Below are 17,546 nucleotides of genomic sequence, written 5' to 3' on the forward strand. Positions count from 1 at the left end.
GTTCAACACCAACTTCAAGCAGCGTAAATTATTTGCTTGTTGATGGCTTGGCTCGTAGCTATTATTTTGAGATAAATGTAGTCAAATTATTAAATCAGAGTCGAGCTTTTACATTAATCTATCAAAATTTTTTTTTCACAATAACACTTATAAGTTGAAGTAGATCTTAAGACTTATCGCAGGGAGATAAAGTTAGTTAGTGCTGTCTTTTTTTTAATCATTCAAAAGCTCTAAGACTATTTATGGGCTAAATAAAAAATTAATTATTTTTATATATAGAGGTATTTATGTCTAATTAAATTTTAATTAATATAGTAAGTTGTTTAGTTTAAATTTGAAGTTATTTGTGTCGTCAAATTATTGCTCTAAATTAAATATCCTGGAGATCTGCTCTAAGTCGCTGAATTATTTTTCTAAGTCAATTACACTGTTGAATCATCAACTAAATTAAACTATTAAGCTAAGTCATCAAACCATTAAATAACTTTTTTATAATAATTATTTAAAGTTGAAATTAGTGTCGTGACCTTCTTAAAAATGGTATTTATCTTGGTGTTGTCATCTAATAATTTTTTATTTAAAGGTGCTGTCTAATCCATGACCTTTGTTGGCAATAAGTTCCCTTTTAGCATCTGGTAGCTGATCTTCTGCTGCTCCAATTGCAGGAATTTCCTCCATACAGGATTCTTGGCAACTCATCAAATCAGTTACAAACTTTTTCTAACCTTTTCGCGTGTTCCAAGTAATCATGGCACGTGTGGTAATCGTGTGTCGAGCGTACAGCTTGCATTTTAGGATAATATTTCCAAATGGTTAGAATGATCATCCAATCCAATAAAAAAAAAGAGTTTCATCCAATCAACTACTAGCATGACATCACACCTAAAGATCGAAAAGAAGATTTAAAAGAAGAGGGGATCCGCAAGATATAATACTGATAAATAATATCAGCTTGTCTTGCAAATAAACGTATGAAAATAAAAGGCACAAAGTGATGTATGAAACAGTGTTATGCTATCATATATTCAATATGCTTGTTATATTTCATCTCCAATCTTGTTTAAAGAGAATTTGTAAATAGCTCAGTTTGGGTAGTATGCCGTGTAATGTTAGCCAGGGCTATTTAAGACGCAGCTCCGAATTTTGAATGATTCACCTAACCCAAAAATGGTTTCCTGCCTACCCAACTTACGTTTTTTTTTTAAAATTACGTTTTCAAAAAGTGTACGATGTTGGAAAAGATCCAATCATTACGAGCAAAAGTAAGCAGATAATAGAAAGTGTCTAGTTCGAAATCAATTAGGGGGCTTCCAAATATAGAAAGGCAAACTGAGGTCTTCGTGCTTTTTCTATAGGCCAAATATGGAATCAGAACTGTCATTTATATACAAACATACAATAGGAATGATACATCCTTTGCATCAACATACAGCAAATCAAATCAAGCTGCATTGGCTCATTTTAACCTATCGATTTTCAAATTGAAATGTATAAAACTATGTAAACAAAATGTAGCATGCATCTCCACAGAGCTACCTGGCCCAACCTTTGGTCTTATCCTTGTCGTTGACTCCACCTCCTGCCTGCTGCTGCTGCTCCCTGGTGATCCTCCTATGAGGGAAGATCTTACTGGTAGTAACCACCTTTGATGTCCTAGTGATCCTTCCAAGAGCCTTTGCTGGATCAATTCTCCTAACCTTGTTCAATTCACTTTGCATCATTATCTTTTTCTCCGCCACAGATTGCAGTGCAGCAATGCTGTTCTCATGCTCTCCAAATGTTGAAATTCTTAGTTCTCTTTTACGCTTGATCTCATGAAGAGGCTCTGCTCCCCTAAGCAAGATTGATTCCTTGCTAGTACTTGGCTTATTGATTGAGTTTGAGCTTCGAAGTATTAGATGATCACTTTCACATGTTGATTCGTCTCTTGAGAATGCTTTCACTTCTATAGGTGTTGCAATTCGTAATGATTCAGAAAGGTCGAATATCTTGGAAGCTGACTGTTCTCTTCCTTCTTGTAGCTTCTTTTCAAGCTCCCTAACCTGCAAATAATAAAGAGAAATCAGGCTACTGGACTTGAAGTAGGAAAAGAAAAGAAAAGAAAAGATGACATGCTGCTGAGTTCACATTACCTTTAGTACAAGTGTCGATTCTGATTGCAGTTTTTCCTTCAGTTTATATTCAAGTTCCTTAATCTGCATGATATATATTTCTTAATGTTAGTTATTGTTAACTCATTGAATAGGAGAAAAGAAGAGGCACTGTTCCATTGATAACAACCTTTAGTTCTGCAACTGATTGAGAGTGTACTTGTTCTGTTAACTTGTATTCAAGCTCCTTAATCTGTGCGAAATACAGGTGATGATAACAGTAGCTTAGTCATTGTTGCTTGAATCATCAAAGAAAAGTCATTGCTGATGTTGTCTTCTCATAACATTAGGTTTTGATTGCTGTACAAACCTTTTGCCGAAGAATCAAAACTTCAGAGTCAGAGTGTTGCTGCTCTTTCAATCTATATTCCAAATCTTTTACCTGAAGAGGAGAGAGCTGCTTCAACATATTTCTGGGCTAGAAAGATACATGAAAAGGATTCCAGAACTGTACCTTTTGTTGAAGGGTGGTGCACATTTCTTCTTTCCATTTCAATTTCTCTGCGAGCTGCCACTGCTGCCTTTCTGATAAGTTCTGTATCTCCATCCTTGACTCTAATTGGCTTTCAATCTCTTTGTGCTACAATAGAAATGATAAAATTACAAGGCTTCTATAACTATGACTATTGAACGATCACGACAATTACCCTAAAATAAAAACAATACCTTCTCAAGCAAAGTTTTATAATTTTGTTCTTTCCCTTTAACTTTATTCTCTAAGTTCTGACAGTTCTCTTCTAGCTTCCGCAAGGTTTCATCCTTCATTCTGGCCTCCTGCTTCACTTTATCAAGCTGCAGGAGAAAATTATCTTAGGGATTCTCATTAGAAAAATCACATGTAAGTCATCTCAATACTCACCATCTGCTTCATCTTTTGGAGTTCCCCAGTGTCAACCTGCTTCTTTGCAGGACCTAACTCTATACCACGTACTCGGCTTGCAAAGTTCAAGGAACTCAGAGTTTCACTTAAGTCATTCTCAGAAGGACTAATTTGTACAAACATTAGAGCCTTAGAGTCACCTCCTACATTGGCAAGAGGAAAGTTATGCAACTTAGTTGAAATCCATAGGAAAGATAATAATAAAAAGTTGCAGACAGGAATAAATGGTCAAGCTGCAATGGACACAATCAAATACCTAGTGAGTCTTGCAATAAATGTGTCAGCTTGGAGTTCCTGAAGGTTGAAAAAAAAAGAGAGCTTCAGTTAGATTATAAATATAAGAAAATGATTACTCTATCAATTGCTAATTTGTCAAGTTTCTTTCAAACCTGTAGGGGATGTGGCTGCTTTTGGTTGCAAGAGCAGATATAACATCCCCGAGGGCTGAAAGGGATCTATTGATGTTTTGAGCTTCCTTAAGCCTTTCTCCGTGTACATCAGTCTTCGCTAGCCTCTCACTTCCAGCTAAATCAACAAGCCAAAGCTTGCTTTTTGTGCACTCCCCATTCATTAGATTCTTTGCTTTCACCATTATACATAGCATACTGAAGACAAAAATAGTTCATATAACACAAGAAGAGTTTACTTTCTAGTTTCTACATAGCATACTGAAGACAAAAGCTACCATATTATGATCATAAACAAGGAATGGTTAACAAGCAACAGACCAGTGAGAACGACTGCTGTGCTCATTCACATTGTTAGATCCAACAGCTCTTGCATTACTGCCAGCTTGTAACACATTCCAGACCTCCTTGATGTTCTCAACCTTGGCCTCTACGATCCCGGGCACATGATGAAATCCTTCAGCTGCTTGTCTTACTTCCAGCCTGAATAAAAAAGAGCAAGTTTCAGACAACATCCAATAAGTCAGATAATTGGATAGCATGACCAAGTGTAGAAATGTTGTTTTTTTTTATATTACTTCTTTGATGATGGGGATGTTGCCAGCAAGTCCCTGATTTGCTCATTGTACACCTCAAGAACACTCACAGAAATATCATATCTAACAGTCTCTTTCCTCTCTTCGGCAATTCTAAATAATTCCTCCAAAGTTCTATAGTTTACTCCCCTACTTCTCTCTGTGCCTTCCATAGTAAAAGTTTTTCCTGTCCCTGTCTGCCCGTATGCAAATATGCATACATTGTAGCCGTCTAAGACTGACGTGACCATTGGTGAAGCATCCGCATATACATCAGCTGTTCATGATCAGAAAATTTAAGCTTTAGTCCAACCTAAAAAATTTAGAAAGAAAAGGATCTGATTTCTTATATGATTGAAAAGATCACATCATAAACCAAATGACTTTATTAACGTCTCAAATGGCATGCTCCCCATATTTACTACACTGGGTAAATCAAATGAACTTTATTAAAACCTCAAATTTATACACTCAGTGTAGAAGTCTAAATCATTTGCATGATTTCTTATGAACATTACAAAGGAAAAAGTGGAACTAGAATAAATATTCCACTTTTGCCCCAACCTATTGTTTTTGCATTATTTATGAAAAATGCTACTTTGAGTACTTTCTTTATGTAGTCTTTTTTTTATTAAATTTATGTAGTATGATGTGAGAAGGAAAATAAAGAATAATGTACATGTTTGCCTATGTACATTGCTACAACCACATGCATGGTTTCTGTCAGAATATAAATGTATACTACAAAAATAAGGGACCTTGCCAAGTTACTACAAAAATAAGGAACCTTGCCAAGTTATGCATTATAGCTAAACAATATTTTCAAGGTAAAGTCCTGAATCAATTCATATTCATCTAGGTTCGCTGGTGTCAATGAATTTTAAACCCTACCATTACAAGTAAATGGTTATCACCTTATCTTGAACATGCTCAATAAGATCAAGTTAATAACAATAAAATTGTACCCATTAACATGCGCTGCAAAATGTAAATTAATCTATCAAAACTACCTTGATCATCCTTCGGTGTATAGACCCTGTCAAATTTAAATGCTTTTTTGTTAGGTCCACTAGTAATGATCCCAATATCACCATCTTTGCCTCCATCAAAATCCACGACTGCTGCACAACCAGCTGAAGTTTCCTCTTTATTTAAAGGACGGCACCGGCAAAACACCCTGATATTCCCTGAAATGACAGGAAGGAAGGAGAAAGGTGTTAACAATATTTACCATAAGTAGAGTGCATTTACACACACACACACACACAGAGACTACCTTTTGCCTCCTGGACCTGATTATATAGTTTCTTTCTCTTTGCCATCTCTTCATTGTACTTCAATTTAAGATCCTCACACTGTGCAACTGCAAGAGCATAAAGCATAAAAAATAGAATATATGGTTCTCTTCATGATATAGTTTAGATAATTTAATTCAAAACATACCCAAGGCCTGAACTGCAACAATCATATTATTCAGATCAGGGACTGAGTTGGCACATTCATGTGCTTCTATAGAAAGACGGGAATGCTCTTTTTTCATATTCTAAGGATGAAAGGCAAAATTTTATTGTCAAGATTGATGAGTTCAAATTCTCAATGTAGAATTACATAAGCTAGACAAAAGTCCCTATATATGACACACTGCCTTTTACCTTAATTTTTCCTTCCAAATCAGATAGTGCAGTAAGCCAAAGCTTCTTGTCATGTTCGTACCTTTCGGAGATGTCTCTCAATTTGTCTGTATGTCTTTCAACAGCTTGTTCTGACAAAGAAAATGATAGAATTTGCCAATAAGTACAATCCATTTGTAAGCAAAAGCAAAACCATTGCCAGCACAGATTAAGTTCTTTACCAAGAGTTTCAGTTCGGAAGATCTTTTCATGAAGTTCCATTTTTAGCTTCTCTAGCTGCTCATTAGCAGCCGTCACTGATGACCAAGCCGCATAGCACTCATCAGATTTTAAATTACACTGACTTGTTAGCTCTTGAATCTTCTTCTCATATTTAGCAAGAAACTTACTCCGAGCTCTATTCTGTAACATGAACAATGAGTCACCTTACCAACCAAAACACAAATTTAAGAGTTGTCTAAATGATCTAAATTTAGTTTTCAAATTCTGACCTGTATAGGGGAAACTTCAATCTCAGCAGCACATTTGTTACATATTACATTTTCGGGTTTCACTGATGGTGCTGTATTAAATTGACAGAAGCTACAATTAGTCAATCTAAGACAAAATGAGAATTTAAATAGATATCCAGTACGCTTCTAACCTGATAATAATGGTGCTTTTCGAACACAGATCCCGCAAACGGTAGGAGTTCCTCTAACTCCTTCAAAATTGAGTACAACAATACCATTGTCCATTACAGTGACTCTGACATCAACTAACTGAAGAGGCTTATTAGCTCCCACAACTGCATATATGTCTAGCTCGGAGAGTATCTGCAAACCCACTGGAAATTTAGAAAGAAAGCAATGCAAACACAAACATAAGAAGTGAATTCTCATTCTTGCCTTCTCTTCTTGCACAAAAACATCAAAGGTCCTGATTCCTTTTGGCCCATTTGTGTTAATTATCTCTGCGAAATGGAGATCTATGAAGTAGTCTCCTGGTGTGAGACCATCAAACTTGTAGCAGAAATCTCCATATCGTGCGCACCGATAAAGAGATGGGTAATCGCCACCTTCTATTATTAACTCATCTGTTTCTATAATATCCCCTCCCTGGAAACAAGAATCGGCAACAAAACTGAGGCGTGTATCCTGTCCTTGTATCGCACACCCTCCGGCATTAACAAATATTACAAGATCATCTGCCTCGCACGAAATTATCAAAAGGAGAATAAGAATCAGAAGCATTACAAAGTAAAATCTAAAGTTTATACGATATGCAAGCTGACAGAAGCACACAGGAAAGAAGGGAAGTGAAAGTTCAGCTCAGAGTTGTAATTTACACAAGAATCACACAGCAAAGAAGGGAAGTGAAAACATTCGCGGATTTTTTTTCCATGCAGCTAATCAATTGCACAAGACAAAAGACCATCTTTATATCAGCAACATTTAAAGGAAGAAATCTAATTGTCATGGACCTCACATTCTGGTCATTTTCGTGAGAAAGGGTTTATCTTTGAGATCCGAAGAAACATAATTACAAGAACCTTAAACATACCTACGATTTGGGAAAAAAATCAAATAGTATTTTCTGAAATTAAACACCCAAAGATGGGCACGGAACGACAATATTCTGGAAACCCATCAGAAAAGACTCAAGAAGAGACTAACCTCTACGGCAATCTACCTCCTTAAGCCCAGATTGGACTATCCTCGGACCAGAAACCAAGATCATCGAATCAATGGAATCTTGCACAGAAACGCCCATCTCCTTCTCTTCTCTAAGCAACGGAGAACCATACCTCATCAACTCTTTAGACCAGAAACTTGGGGAAGAGGAGAAGCAAGAGTCGAGAGTTAGGGTTTCTGGGTATGCAGAAAACTGGCTCTGTTGGGTCACTTCCATTGTATCCAAAATCCTCGAAAGAAAATCTACTCTAAAGATTCTTGAAATCGAATACGTAGAAGGATTCTCCGCGGTTCTTGGTTTCAATTTCTTATCTTTTGTCTTCCTTCCTTTTCCTTTGTTGGTTGAGAAAGCGTTTCAAATTTGAAATAAGGTGACCGTTGGGAGGAATCGACCGTTGTAGCCCTTGTGCTTTAAAGGATGTTAATTGACTTGATGGAGCCATCTGGAAGCGAATTCGAGAAGTCACGTGACATGTGGTGCATATCACTCATCAGGGAGAGAATTAGTATTATTTGGAGGAATTTTTAAGATTTACTCATGTAGTTTATACAAATTTGAGATTTTTATAAGAGAATTTTTGGATTTACTTGTGTAGCAGAAATGGCTATTGTTATTTATTTTTATATGAGACTTTCAGCCTAACTAACCACGTATATTAGTTACACTTACTTTTAAATTATAAAGAAAGATATGATGAAGTTGATTTGATAATAGAAAAAGATTAAAAAGAGAGTAAATTGTAATAATTTATAATAGTGTGGTTGCTAAGTTATTAATTTGATGTATGCTGATATAATTTAGATACTAATTTAAATCTAATAATAAGCGGATCATGAGCTCAACAAGAAATCTATCCATCCTCCAAAGAAGAATCCGAGGCATACATAGGAGGTAGGGCAAGCTCGTATGTGTAGTAATTCATCAAAATATTGATGAAAATTTGATACACGAGTTAAGAGAGAAAGTTGTGAGACTATCTTTTTAACATAAGTTCTATACTTAAATATAACACCACACATCGCATTGCATCACTATAATTATCAAATCTTAGGGCACATATAACTAACAAACGTGAAGCACGGCCTTGAGGAGTCACATGAACATAGGGTCTAAATTTAGCCTGCTACTCTCTCACAATCTAGTAGACGAAGACATACATCCCGGTAAGTTTTTAAAAGGCTAGAGCTTCAAGATCCAACCCTACAATAGGAACACAAACACAAGAAGAAAACAAACACGGTATGTTGCACCTTGAACTTGCTAATCGACGACATGCCAACTCAAATATATAAGGTGACAAAAAATCCAAACTATTTCTCAACACTAATTTATAGCATTCCCTTGATTTGCACTGCATGTACCTGATTCACTGTGATATGGGAGATAAGACAAGCATGACAAAACAATCGGCTTAGAGAAGAGAGAATAGGAGAGGGAAAGAATCAACTTGACAACGGAGGGGAGGGGAGGAGGTGGCAACACGTCTATATTAGTAGCCCGACAATGAAGAAAGAATGTGGGAGTTGGCGGAGGAAGAGAAGATGGCAATGTTGGGGGATGGATGTGGACATAGGAGGAAAATGGGAAGTGGATCTGACAACGACGAGGTCATGTCATAGAGACTAATAAATATCTATGGAGAGAGAGAAAAGAGCAGCAATGAGACACTAACCTAACAATGACTGACTAATACCTTGAAGAAGATAGCTAGAAGAGAATGGTAGCAAGAGAAGAGAAACATGTGAGGAGAAAGAAAGAAAAAGATAATGAAGTGAAGAGACAAAAAGAGGAGAAAAGGGGAACAACTCATAATGAGGGGAAGATCTCCTCCCCTACACATAACCTCTTACTAGGGGAGGGGAGGAGGGCAAGTAAAGCAATCACAAGGAAGGCCGTCGAGATGAAGGGAGAAAAAAGAGCTTTCTGGTGGGCTGACTAGTCTACATTTCACATAGGCTAGAAATTTACAAACAACTCATGCTAAGTATAAATAAATTTAATTATTGATAGTATTTTCCATATTTTTTGGAGTGTCCATATGGGAGTTGGATTGCTTGAACGAATGGATCTCCACGTACTTATCAACCAACATTTAATATAATTTTCTCCCTCGTGATCTAATTTATCTCAGGAAGGAAGCATTGGTGGTTGCCCAATTTATTGGCAATCTATGAAAAAAAAAATAAGAAGAAGAAGAAAAAGAATGGCTGGTTCTTCATGTTTCCTTTCTGTATTACTCTTTCTTAAATCGTAAGTCTTTGTCATAATTAATAAGTTATCTTCCTCTAATTTATCTTTTGTTTAAGTTGAACGAGTTGGCAACTGGATAAGAATAAGAAAAAGGCTATTGATTTGAGTCCAAGACAGTCTGCATCTAAATAGTTTTGTCTTCTTCTTCTTCATATTGGGATGTCCCAAGAACAACTTGCTTATGTAGAGTGGGGAGCTAGAGATTCTTTTTTAGAAGAGACAAGGAGATTAAATAATAACCACAGGAATATTTCAAATATCGTCATTAAAAAAATCTATGTTGGAATAAAATTAGATTTTTTTATTTAGTAATTTATATATGAATTTAGAAAAATTGGGTTAGATATATTGACTGATAAGAAATATAGACTAAATCTGAACCTACCGGATTGATCCTCTCTTCACCCTGTGATCCTAATTGCAATCTTCTTATCTTATAATCCTACAGTAATCTGAGGGTATCCAAAGATATCGTTTTAGGAAATTATGCTCTCAAAAGTAATATCTAGTAAAAAGATCATATCAAGACATCATCAAATGTCTTGATTCTTAAAAGAGCTCGCACTTTGCACCAAAATAAATCACACCACCTTTCTCGTTTAAGAGGAATCTCTAAACGTAACTAAACATCGACCACCTGTCGACATGTCCAAATCAAAGCTTTGAGGCACCACCACAATTTTTTATACCATCCGATCACACCCAAACGTATCCATCATCTGTTCATCTCACCAGCGTGACCTCAAATCACAGAGACTTTTTTGTACAATTCTCTTCATTTCACAGCCTCTCTTTTGGACGCACTGAATTCGATCACCTTCTGTCCGATTTCTAGCCAATCCAATCCAGTGTTCTGAGTGAAGAAAGGAGGAGTTATCGTCTTCAGATCAAGTGGCTTGTCAGATAAGGATCAAGAATTGTTGCTTGATATGTTTGGTTGTTCTCAGAATGCACCTTTATTCTACTAAGCATCTAAACGAATAGACGACTCCTCTATCTAACTTTATTCGATAGAATTCTAGTGAGTCTCGTAGCTCTTAATTAGACTATAAATTATAAGATTTTTTTTTCAGATTAGAATGTTTTTCTTAGAATAACTTTTCATAAAAAGTACTTGGTACTTTTGATAATATGCACACAAAACTTTAGTTAACAAAAGGAATCAGTACTTAACCAGAATCTTAAGTGCAGAAAGAGACCCATCATTTAATTATTAATCACCATGGCTTGGCATACAAAAAAGCCATGAAAGCAACGTCCAAACTCGATCGTCAACCCTTCTTTGAAATATGAATAAAGTTGGTCAGACAAAGACATAAGACGTGACAAATGAGCCAAAAAGCCGAAGGGCGAAGAATTAGTACTTCTTCAATGTGCATCCAAGCCCACCATCAATGTCTTCAGCGTTAAAAGTATCTTCCTTTCTTGCTCGATCCATACGCTGCTGCTGGTCCACGCTTTGCCCTGTGGAGAGAGTAGACTTCCCGTAAAAGTTCCCGAGCACTCTGCCTTATTGTTATTTGCCTTCTATTTCGCACCGACCCACTCTGGAAAAGGATGGGATTTAACGCTCTCGTCTTTGCGCGTGGCAAAGTTGGGTAGGATCGGAAGAGAACCGGCGATTCCTGCGGAGAGTTGAACTCCGTTCCTTGTACTGCAATTTGGATGCTCGTACGTACTCACTGCAGTACATCTCGACGAATCACAGCTTATGGTTTTGAAAAGAAGAGATCTTACATGATATCCGTCCTTCTATAAAATGGGGAGGTTAAAACCGATGGCATTTGGGGTTTTAAGAGTACCCATCTCAGGAATTTGATCCTTTTCGATTCGTTCGTCTGTAAAGATCTGAACTTTTGGGCGTACGAGGAAAACCCAGGTGAGATTTTTATCTTTCGTAACGAAAAAGAAGTGACTTTTACTTTTCGATCTCAATGATTGGATCGAAGTAGAAACTTTAATGGGATTTGCTATCAAACCTCTCAGGTATTTGTTATTTTGTCTAAGAGAAGAAGATGGATTCCTCTGAATGAGGGACGAGACAAGGAAGAAGAAACGCAAGACCCAGATCGACCAAATTGAGCTTACCCTTACCAATATGGAACAATCCCAAGAGGCACAAGAGATCCAGAAAAGAGAGGACTTGGAAGGATCCATGGAAGCAAAGGTTGGAGAATTCAGGAGGCTTCCTCCGTGGTCTAAGCAAATAACACTCCGTGGCCTCATTGCGAGCCTTGTGATTGGAATCATGTACAGTGTCATAGTAATGAAGCTGAATCTCACCACAGGCCTCGTTCCGACTCTTAACGTCTCCGCCGCCCTCCTCGCCTTTGTCTTCCTCAGGACATGGACTAAATTGCTTCACAAGATTGGCATTGTGACCACTCCCTTCACCCGGCAGGAGAACACCGTGGTGCAAACCTGCGCAGTCGCATGCTATAGCATCTCTGTGGGAGGTAAGAAAGCTTCAATTCTTGAACTCCGAATAGTAAACTATGATCTGTAATATTTCTTCCTGTGATTGCAGGTGGTTTTGGGTCTTATTTGTTGGGTCTAAACAAGAAGACTTACGAACAGGCAGGAGTGGACACAGAAGGAAATATTCCAGGGAGCTATAAAGAACCTGGAGTTGGGTGGATGACTGGATTTCTTTTTATTGCTAGTTTCGTTGGGCTTCTTGCCTTGGTTCCTCTGAGGAAGGTAATTCATCCATCTATATTTATTTATTTATTATTTTTCTAAGAGAAGTGATAACTTAATGGTGTCTTAGTTAACCCGATGCCGGAATTTGAACTTGGGAACACCCATACACCATGAGCCCCTTAAACAATTGTGCACTATCCGATTGGCATCTTTTTCAGTATTGTTGCTAATTGATTTGGTAAATTTATGAGTTTTTCCTGCTGAAACTTTACATGTCAATATGGCTTTCAATTTTTTCGGTTTGGTTTGTTGTATTTTGAATGAGTGTTGCATCAGCTATGAGGAAAATGATTTGTTGGAACAATCATTATTAATGCTGCAGGACACCCAATTTTTCCTGCTTAATGGTTTGTATTGTAAAGAATTTCCTTGTGAGTGTGAGCATATACATAGATTAAGACAGTTCAGATTATACTACAACAGTTGAAAGAAAATATATTATTTTCTTTGTCTTTGATTGCTTCTGAAAACGACTCAATTGTTGAAGACTTTCTGTTTTCGTGACTGAGTTGTTCAGTTGCTTACAAATTCCAGAACTTGACATATGTCTCTTGACCTATAAATTTGTTCATCCAAGATCGACGGTGACGGTATTTGTTATAATTTTCATAGAAATACAGCTTATATATACTCATGATTAGTTTGTATTATTTTCCAGATCATGATACTCGACTACAAATTAACTTATCCAAGTGGGACCGCAACTGCTGTTCTTATTAATGGATTCCACACGCCCCAAGGAGATAAGATGGCAAAGTACACATAAATTTTACTTAATTCTCCTGGAAAAAAAAGAAATTGTAGAGTTTGACTTACTTGATAATTTGGATTCTATTTTCACATCAGAAAGCAGGTCCATGGATTTGCAAAGTATTTTACCATCAGTTTCATCTGGAGTTTCTTCCAGTGGTTTTACTCAGGTGGAGATGGGTGTGGATTTTCACAGTTCCCTACTTTTGGGCTAAAAGCTTGGAAGCAGACGTAATCCTCACTTGTCCGTCTTATTTTTGTTAAATATAGCATACAAAACGAATGCAGTTGACAATTATCTCTCTGCTGTGTTACAGATTCTTTTTCGATTTTAGCCTCACATACGTTGGGGCAGGGATGATTTGTTCACATATCGTGAATATTTCTCTGCTTCTCGGGGCAATCCTTTCTTGGGGAATAATGTGGCCACTTATAAGTGAACTGAAAGGTGATTGGTACCCTGGGAGTCTACCAGAAAGCAGCATGAGGAGCTTGCAAGGTTATAAGGTAATGAAGAAACTTTTACATGTCTTTTCAAAACTAGTCTCTAAAAAACATCTGATCCACAAGTTTCTTACATATCTCTGTTCTTTCTATAGGTCTTCATCTCTATAGCTCTCATTTTAGGAGACGGCCTTTACAATTTCCTTAAGATTCTAGCTTTCACTGCCAAAAACATGCATGCTAGATCAAAAGATAAGGGCCTTAAAAAAGGTAAAGAGACCGATGACATGACATACACAAACTTCTGCTTGTGATGTAACTTAGACTGATATCAGTTGCTCTATAGTGGCAGATGAAGGCTCTCAAGTCCTTGATGATCTTCAACGCAATGAAATTTTCAGAAGGGACAGCATTCCAGTTTGGCTAGCCTGTTCAGGATACATCCTCTTCACTGTGATTTCTATAATTGCTATTCCCTTCATGTTCCCTGAGGTGAAGTGGTACTATGTTGTTGTAGCCTACATGCTTGCCCCTGCCCTTGGATTTTGCAATGCTTATGGAGCTGGCCTTACAGATATGAACATGGCTTACAATTATGGAAAAGTAGCCCTTTTCATTCTTGCAGCTTGGGCAGGGAAAGACTCTGGTGTAGTTGCAGGACTTGTCGGTTGTGGGCTGATAAAGTCGGTCGTGTCAATATCTGCTGATCTGATGCACGATTTAAAGACTGGCCATCTTACCTTAACATCCCCAAGATCAATGGTTCTTAGCCAAGCTATTGGAACTGTCATGGGCTGCATCGTTGCCCCTCTCACCTTCTTCCTCTTCTACAAAGCCTTTGATATAGGAAATCCAGATGGAAACTGGAAAGCTCCTTATGCTTTGATCTACAGAAACATGGCAATACTGGGTGTTGAGGGCTTCTCTGCACTTCCTCACCATTGCCTGCAGCTTTGTTATGGTTTCTTTGGTTTTGCAGTGGTCGCCAACATAATGAGAGACTTTTCCCCAGCTAAGTATGGCTGTTGGGTTCCTCTGCCAATGGCCATGGCTGTACCTTTCCTAGTCGGAGCAAGTTTTGCGATTGACATGTCCATTGGGAGCTTGATAGTCTTTGCTTGGCACAAGCGTAACAGTGGGAAGGCTGCATTGATGGTACCTGCAGTTGCCTCTGGTTTGATCTGTGGAGATGGGCTTTGGATCCTTCCTTCTTCCTTGCTAGCTTTGGCGAAGGTAAATCCTCCGATCTGCATGAAGTTTTTGTCTTCCTAGCGTAAAAATGGTGCACTTCTGCTCAAAGCGCTAAGTAGCAGCGAGGCGTTCAATGGGAAAAGAGATTCTGCAATGAGGTATCTTAATTAGCAGAAAGGTACATGTACAAGCAAAAGCAACTATGGTTAGAAAGACACACACACACACACATATATATATATATATATAGCTTATAATATTTAGAAGTTGCAGATCAACATGTTCTATGATAGCTGATAGATATCAGAAAATTTGCCTTCGCCAAGGATGGTGGTTCCAGTGAAAGCTACACAGAGAGAAACTTTTGTTTGGAAAACCCAGAATTTTGATATAATTCCTTTCGTGCATCTAGATATGCTCCAGGAGATCTTCAGTCGTACGTAACTTGTAATATAGATAGCAGCACTAAAGATAATAATAGAAGTGAGATTTACTTGAAGTACCAAGAATGAAATGTAATGTGATGTACCAAACTACCAATAATGTATGATGTACCAAACTACCAATAATGTACTTCTATCTTGCTCGAGCTTTTATGTGAATAAGATTAGTATGTTTTATCACAACTCCCTGGTCATAGATATTATAATATAAAATATAAAAATTACTATTCTTTAATGTCTTAAGCTTTTTGAGTAAAACTGTATTAGAGCCGAGGTCATGAGTTTAAATTATATCACGAATTTATTTTTTCTTTTACATAATTGTCATTGAATACTTTTAAAATATCATAATTATCATTATATTCTTTAAAAAATATCCTAATTGTCACTAATATATTTTAATTATTTTAGAATTACATTATGGTTAGTTTATAACAAAATATTGCTACCAGATTGTTATTAAAGTTAACAATCACATATAAGTGACTAATAAAGTTGTGTTAAATAGTTATCAATAATTTGTCTCGCATAAACAAAGATAATTTTATTAGACTATGTATGATATTGGAAAAAATATTGACCCTAAAATCTAAATCCTTTAAACACCAAACATAAACCCTATACCCAATTGCATATAATAAGAACCAATTTATACGTGCATGTATTTCACCCTGAGGATTTATAACCACGTTTAAAGTTGAGACTCTTCGGTCTTGCATGTCATTTGTATTGGAAAACAAATAATTTGATCAAAATATGGATTTGTAAGTCATACGATTCCTAAATCCAACCTGACTTCATTGAGAGGTTCCACTGATCGTAAGTAGATAGGTCGGTGCATCTCCACTACTGCATGCTTTGAATCTGCTACTAGCCACTGTGGATGATGAGATATGCTTAGAACTGCCATGTCCTTAGAACCTACCTCTTGCCATCACATGCCTCTCTGATCATTTGGATTAAACTAATGAATGAGTAGCTCGAATATTTTGGAACGTTCCTGGATTTTTGCTATCTGTAAAAGAAAGTATGGATACCTCGCCTGCATAAGATAGATCAGCGGTTATTGCCGAGAAAATTATTTAGTAATTTAGTGCGGTGACCTAGCTCAGCTAGCGGTGTGATGGTTTAGAGCAATGACTCAATGTTAGTATGTTAACTAAAACGGGGTTGGATTTAAGTGTATTTACATTAAGAAAGGAAGGTGTGATTCTTTGTTTAGTTTTAGATCTAGTATTGAGGCTTTTGGAATAAAATTTTAAAAGAAAAGTACTACGTAGTTACAGTTCTTAATAAACATATCAGTTGGCAATTAAAGGTGATCTGAGTGGTGTTTAACATAGGCCGAGAGTAATATTTTATGGTACAAATTGGTCAGAAATTATTTATCGACGTACAGTTATCGCTGTTTTAAAATTGAGCTGTTTCTATCAGTAAGGCGAACGCTAACATTTAATTCTAGAATCAACTTGCTGAAGATTAATAATAGCAACTTATATATGTGGAAGTGAGATATCCACATCTCATGATTAAATGGTGATATCTGGCATCGAGAATTTATTATTTGAATTGAGTTCATTATTGTCCATGGTGGTGTTCAATAATTGCAACGATAACAACAACAACGACAAAAAAATCTGAACAAGAACATTAATTAGTCCACTCTGTGAATTGAATCACAACTAATTTCAGTTATATATTTTTTTCCAGCTTAAAGAAAAAGTCAACTAATCAAAACTCCTCATACACACAAGACAAGCTTAGTGCACTCGAATTAGAATTAGAAGAGACTCTTATCAGTCCATGATGTTCTAGTTTTAGAAAGCGTTAATCTAGATAAATCATGTGTAGCATTGCAAAGAATGATCTGATTATATATATATATATATATATACAATAAACCCCTTTTAAAATTTGACAATCTAGCTTGTGGAACTATCTATCTTTCATTCATTAAATTTTCACTTGTTATAATTTTTAAAACAGAAGATCTCTTTCAGGTAATTCAAATTATATATTCTTTGTCAGATTAAATTATTCTGAGTTGAAGTTTAATGGCGTCATGTTGACATGGCATACAAAAGAAAGGAGATTGATGGGAACCACCACAGACTGTTTTCTTTTTCTTCTCATCTTACAACTTGGAAAACAATTATTAACAATATCGTACGCATAATTATATAATGTGGATATGCATTTCTGATGTCAAGAAGTGTCATTACCTGACTTCGATTATAGTTTGTAAAAGTGGCTGCATAACTCCATACTCATTGCTGCTGACATCGGCATTCCACAGTGACAAATTATTATAAGTTATATCTGCGTAGAGATCGAATCCAAAACAGAGCTGTTACAACTTTCATGCAATTAAAATGATTGTGGTGTCTCGTAGTTATTCTCTTAAATTTAAAGAAAACATAAGGTATACAAAAGAAAACTTCCACTAGG

General features: G+C 36.6%; 2 protein-coding genes and 1 long non-coding RNA gene across 5 annotated transcripts; 1 reads left to right on the forward strand and 2 right to left on the reverse strand.

Moving 5' to 3' along the window:
• Positions 1 to 1,317: 1,317 nt before the first annotated feature.
• Positions 1,318 to 7,661, reverse strand: LOC140784944 (kinesin-like protein KIN-14E). Its single transcript, XM_073132578.1, has 20 exons — positions 7,299 to 7,661; positions 6,531 to 6,829; positions 6,287 to 6,458; positions 6,135 to 6,205; positions 5,865 to 6,045; positions 5,665 to 5,774; positions 5,456 to 5,555; positions 5,289 to 5,375; positions 5,023 to 5,199; positions 4,016 to 4,289; positions 3,759 to 3,920; positions 3,420 to 3,635; positions 3,287 to 3,324; positions 3,010 to 3,173; positions 2,817 to 2,942; positions 2,605 to 2,730; positions 2,461 to 2,532; positions 2,281 to 2,343; positions 2,133 to 2,195; positions 1,318 to 2,042 (listed from the first exon to the last, which is right to left on the reverse strand). The coding sequence occupies exons 1-20, from the start codon at positions 7,531 to 7,533 to the stop codon at positions 1,533 to 1,535; spliced, it is 3,246 nt and encodes a 1,081-aa protein (XP_072988679.1). The 5' UTR covers positions 7,534 to 7,661; the 3' UTR covers positions 1,318 to 1,532.
• A 3,230-nt stretch (positions 7,662 to 10,891) lies between these two features.
• LOC140784945 (probable metal-nicotianamine transporter YSL9) lies at positions 10,892 to 15,278 on the forward strand. 3 transcript variants are annotated; one of them, XM_073132581.1, is made up of 8 exons: positions 10,892 to 11,446; positions 11,580 to 12,023; positions 12,095 to 12,267; positions 12,929 to 13,026; positions 13,117 to 13,251; positions 13,338 to 13,527; positions 13,620 to 13,734; positions 13,811 to 15,278. In XM_073132581.1, exons 2-8 carry the CDS (start codon positions 11,597 to 11,599, stop codon positions 14,734 to 14,736), a joined length of 2,064 nt encoding a protein of 687 aa, XP_072988682.1. In that variant the 5' UTR covers positions 10,892 to 11,446; positions 11,580 to 11,596; the 3' UTR covers positions 14,737 to 15,278. The 3 variants fall into 3 exon arrangements, with proteins under 3 accessions (XP_072988682.1, XP_072988681.1, XP_072988683.1); XM_073132580.1 differs by having other exon boundaries at positions 10,912 to 11,446; positions 11,554 to 12,023; XM_073132582.1 differs by having other exon boundaries at positions 10,912 to 11,446; positions 11,554 to 12,023; positions 13,817 to 15,278.
• On the reverse strand, positions 13,521 to 17,457 carry LOC140784949 (uncharacterized). The gene is made up of 3 exons (XR_012108342.1): positions 17,321 to 17,457; positions 15,890 to 16,140; positions 13,521 to 14,803 (listed from the first exon to the last, which is right to left on the reverse strand). It is a non-coding gene; the product is annotated as an uncharacterized lncRNA (long non-coding RNA).
• Positions 17,458 to 17,546: the final 89 nt, after the last annotated feature.

This window comes from Typha latifolia, chromosome 3, assembly GCF_019914945.1.
Source record: "Typha latifolia isolate L0001 chromosome 3, TyphaL0001v2, whole genome shotgun sequence".
Taxonomy (NCBI): Eukaryota; Viridiplantae; Streptophyta; class Magnoliopsida; order Poales; family Typhaceae; genus Typha; species Typha latifolia.

Excerpts from the sequence above, each read along its gene's own strand:
- LOC140784944 (XM_073132578.1), bottom strand. The coding sequence starts at position 7,533 with ATGGAAGTGACCCAACAGAGCCAGTTTTCTGCATACCCAGAAACCCTA. Across the intron at positions 5,200-5,288 it reads TCAGGTCCAGGAGGCAAAAG|GGAATATCAGGGTGTTTTGC; the intron begins GTAGTCTCTGTG and ends CTGTCATTTCAG. Across the intron at positions 3,174-3,286 it reads TTTATTGCAAGACTCACTAG|GAGGTGACTCTAAGGCTCTA; the intron begins GTATTTGATTGT and ends TTGCCAATGTAG.
- LOC140784945 (XM_073132581.1), top strand. The coding sequence starts at position 11,597 with ATGAGGGACGAGACAAGGAAGAAGAAACGCAAGACCCAGATCGACCAA. Across the intron at positions 12,268-12,928 it reads CCTTGGTTCCTCTGAGGAAG|ATCATGATACTCGACTACAA; the intron begins GTAATTCATCCA and ends ATTATTTTCCAG. Across the intron at positions 13,735-13,810 it reads AGATAAGGGCCTTAAAAAAG|TGGCAGATGAAGGCTCTCAA; the intron begins GTAAAGAGACCG and ends GTTGCTCTATAG.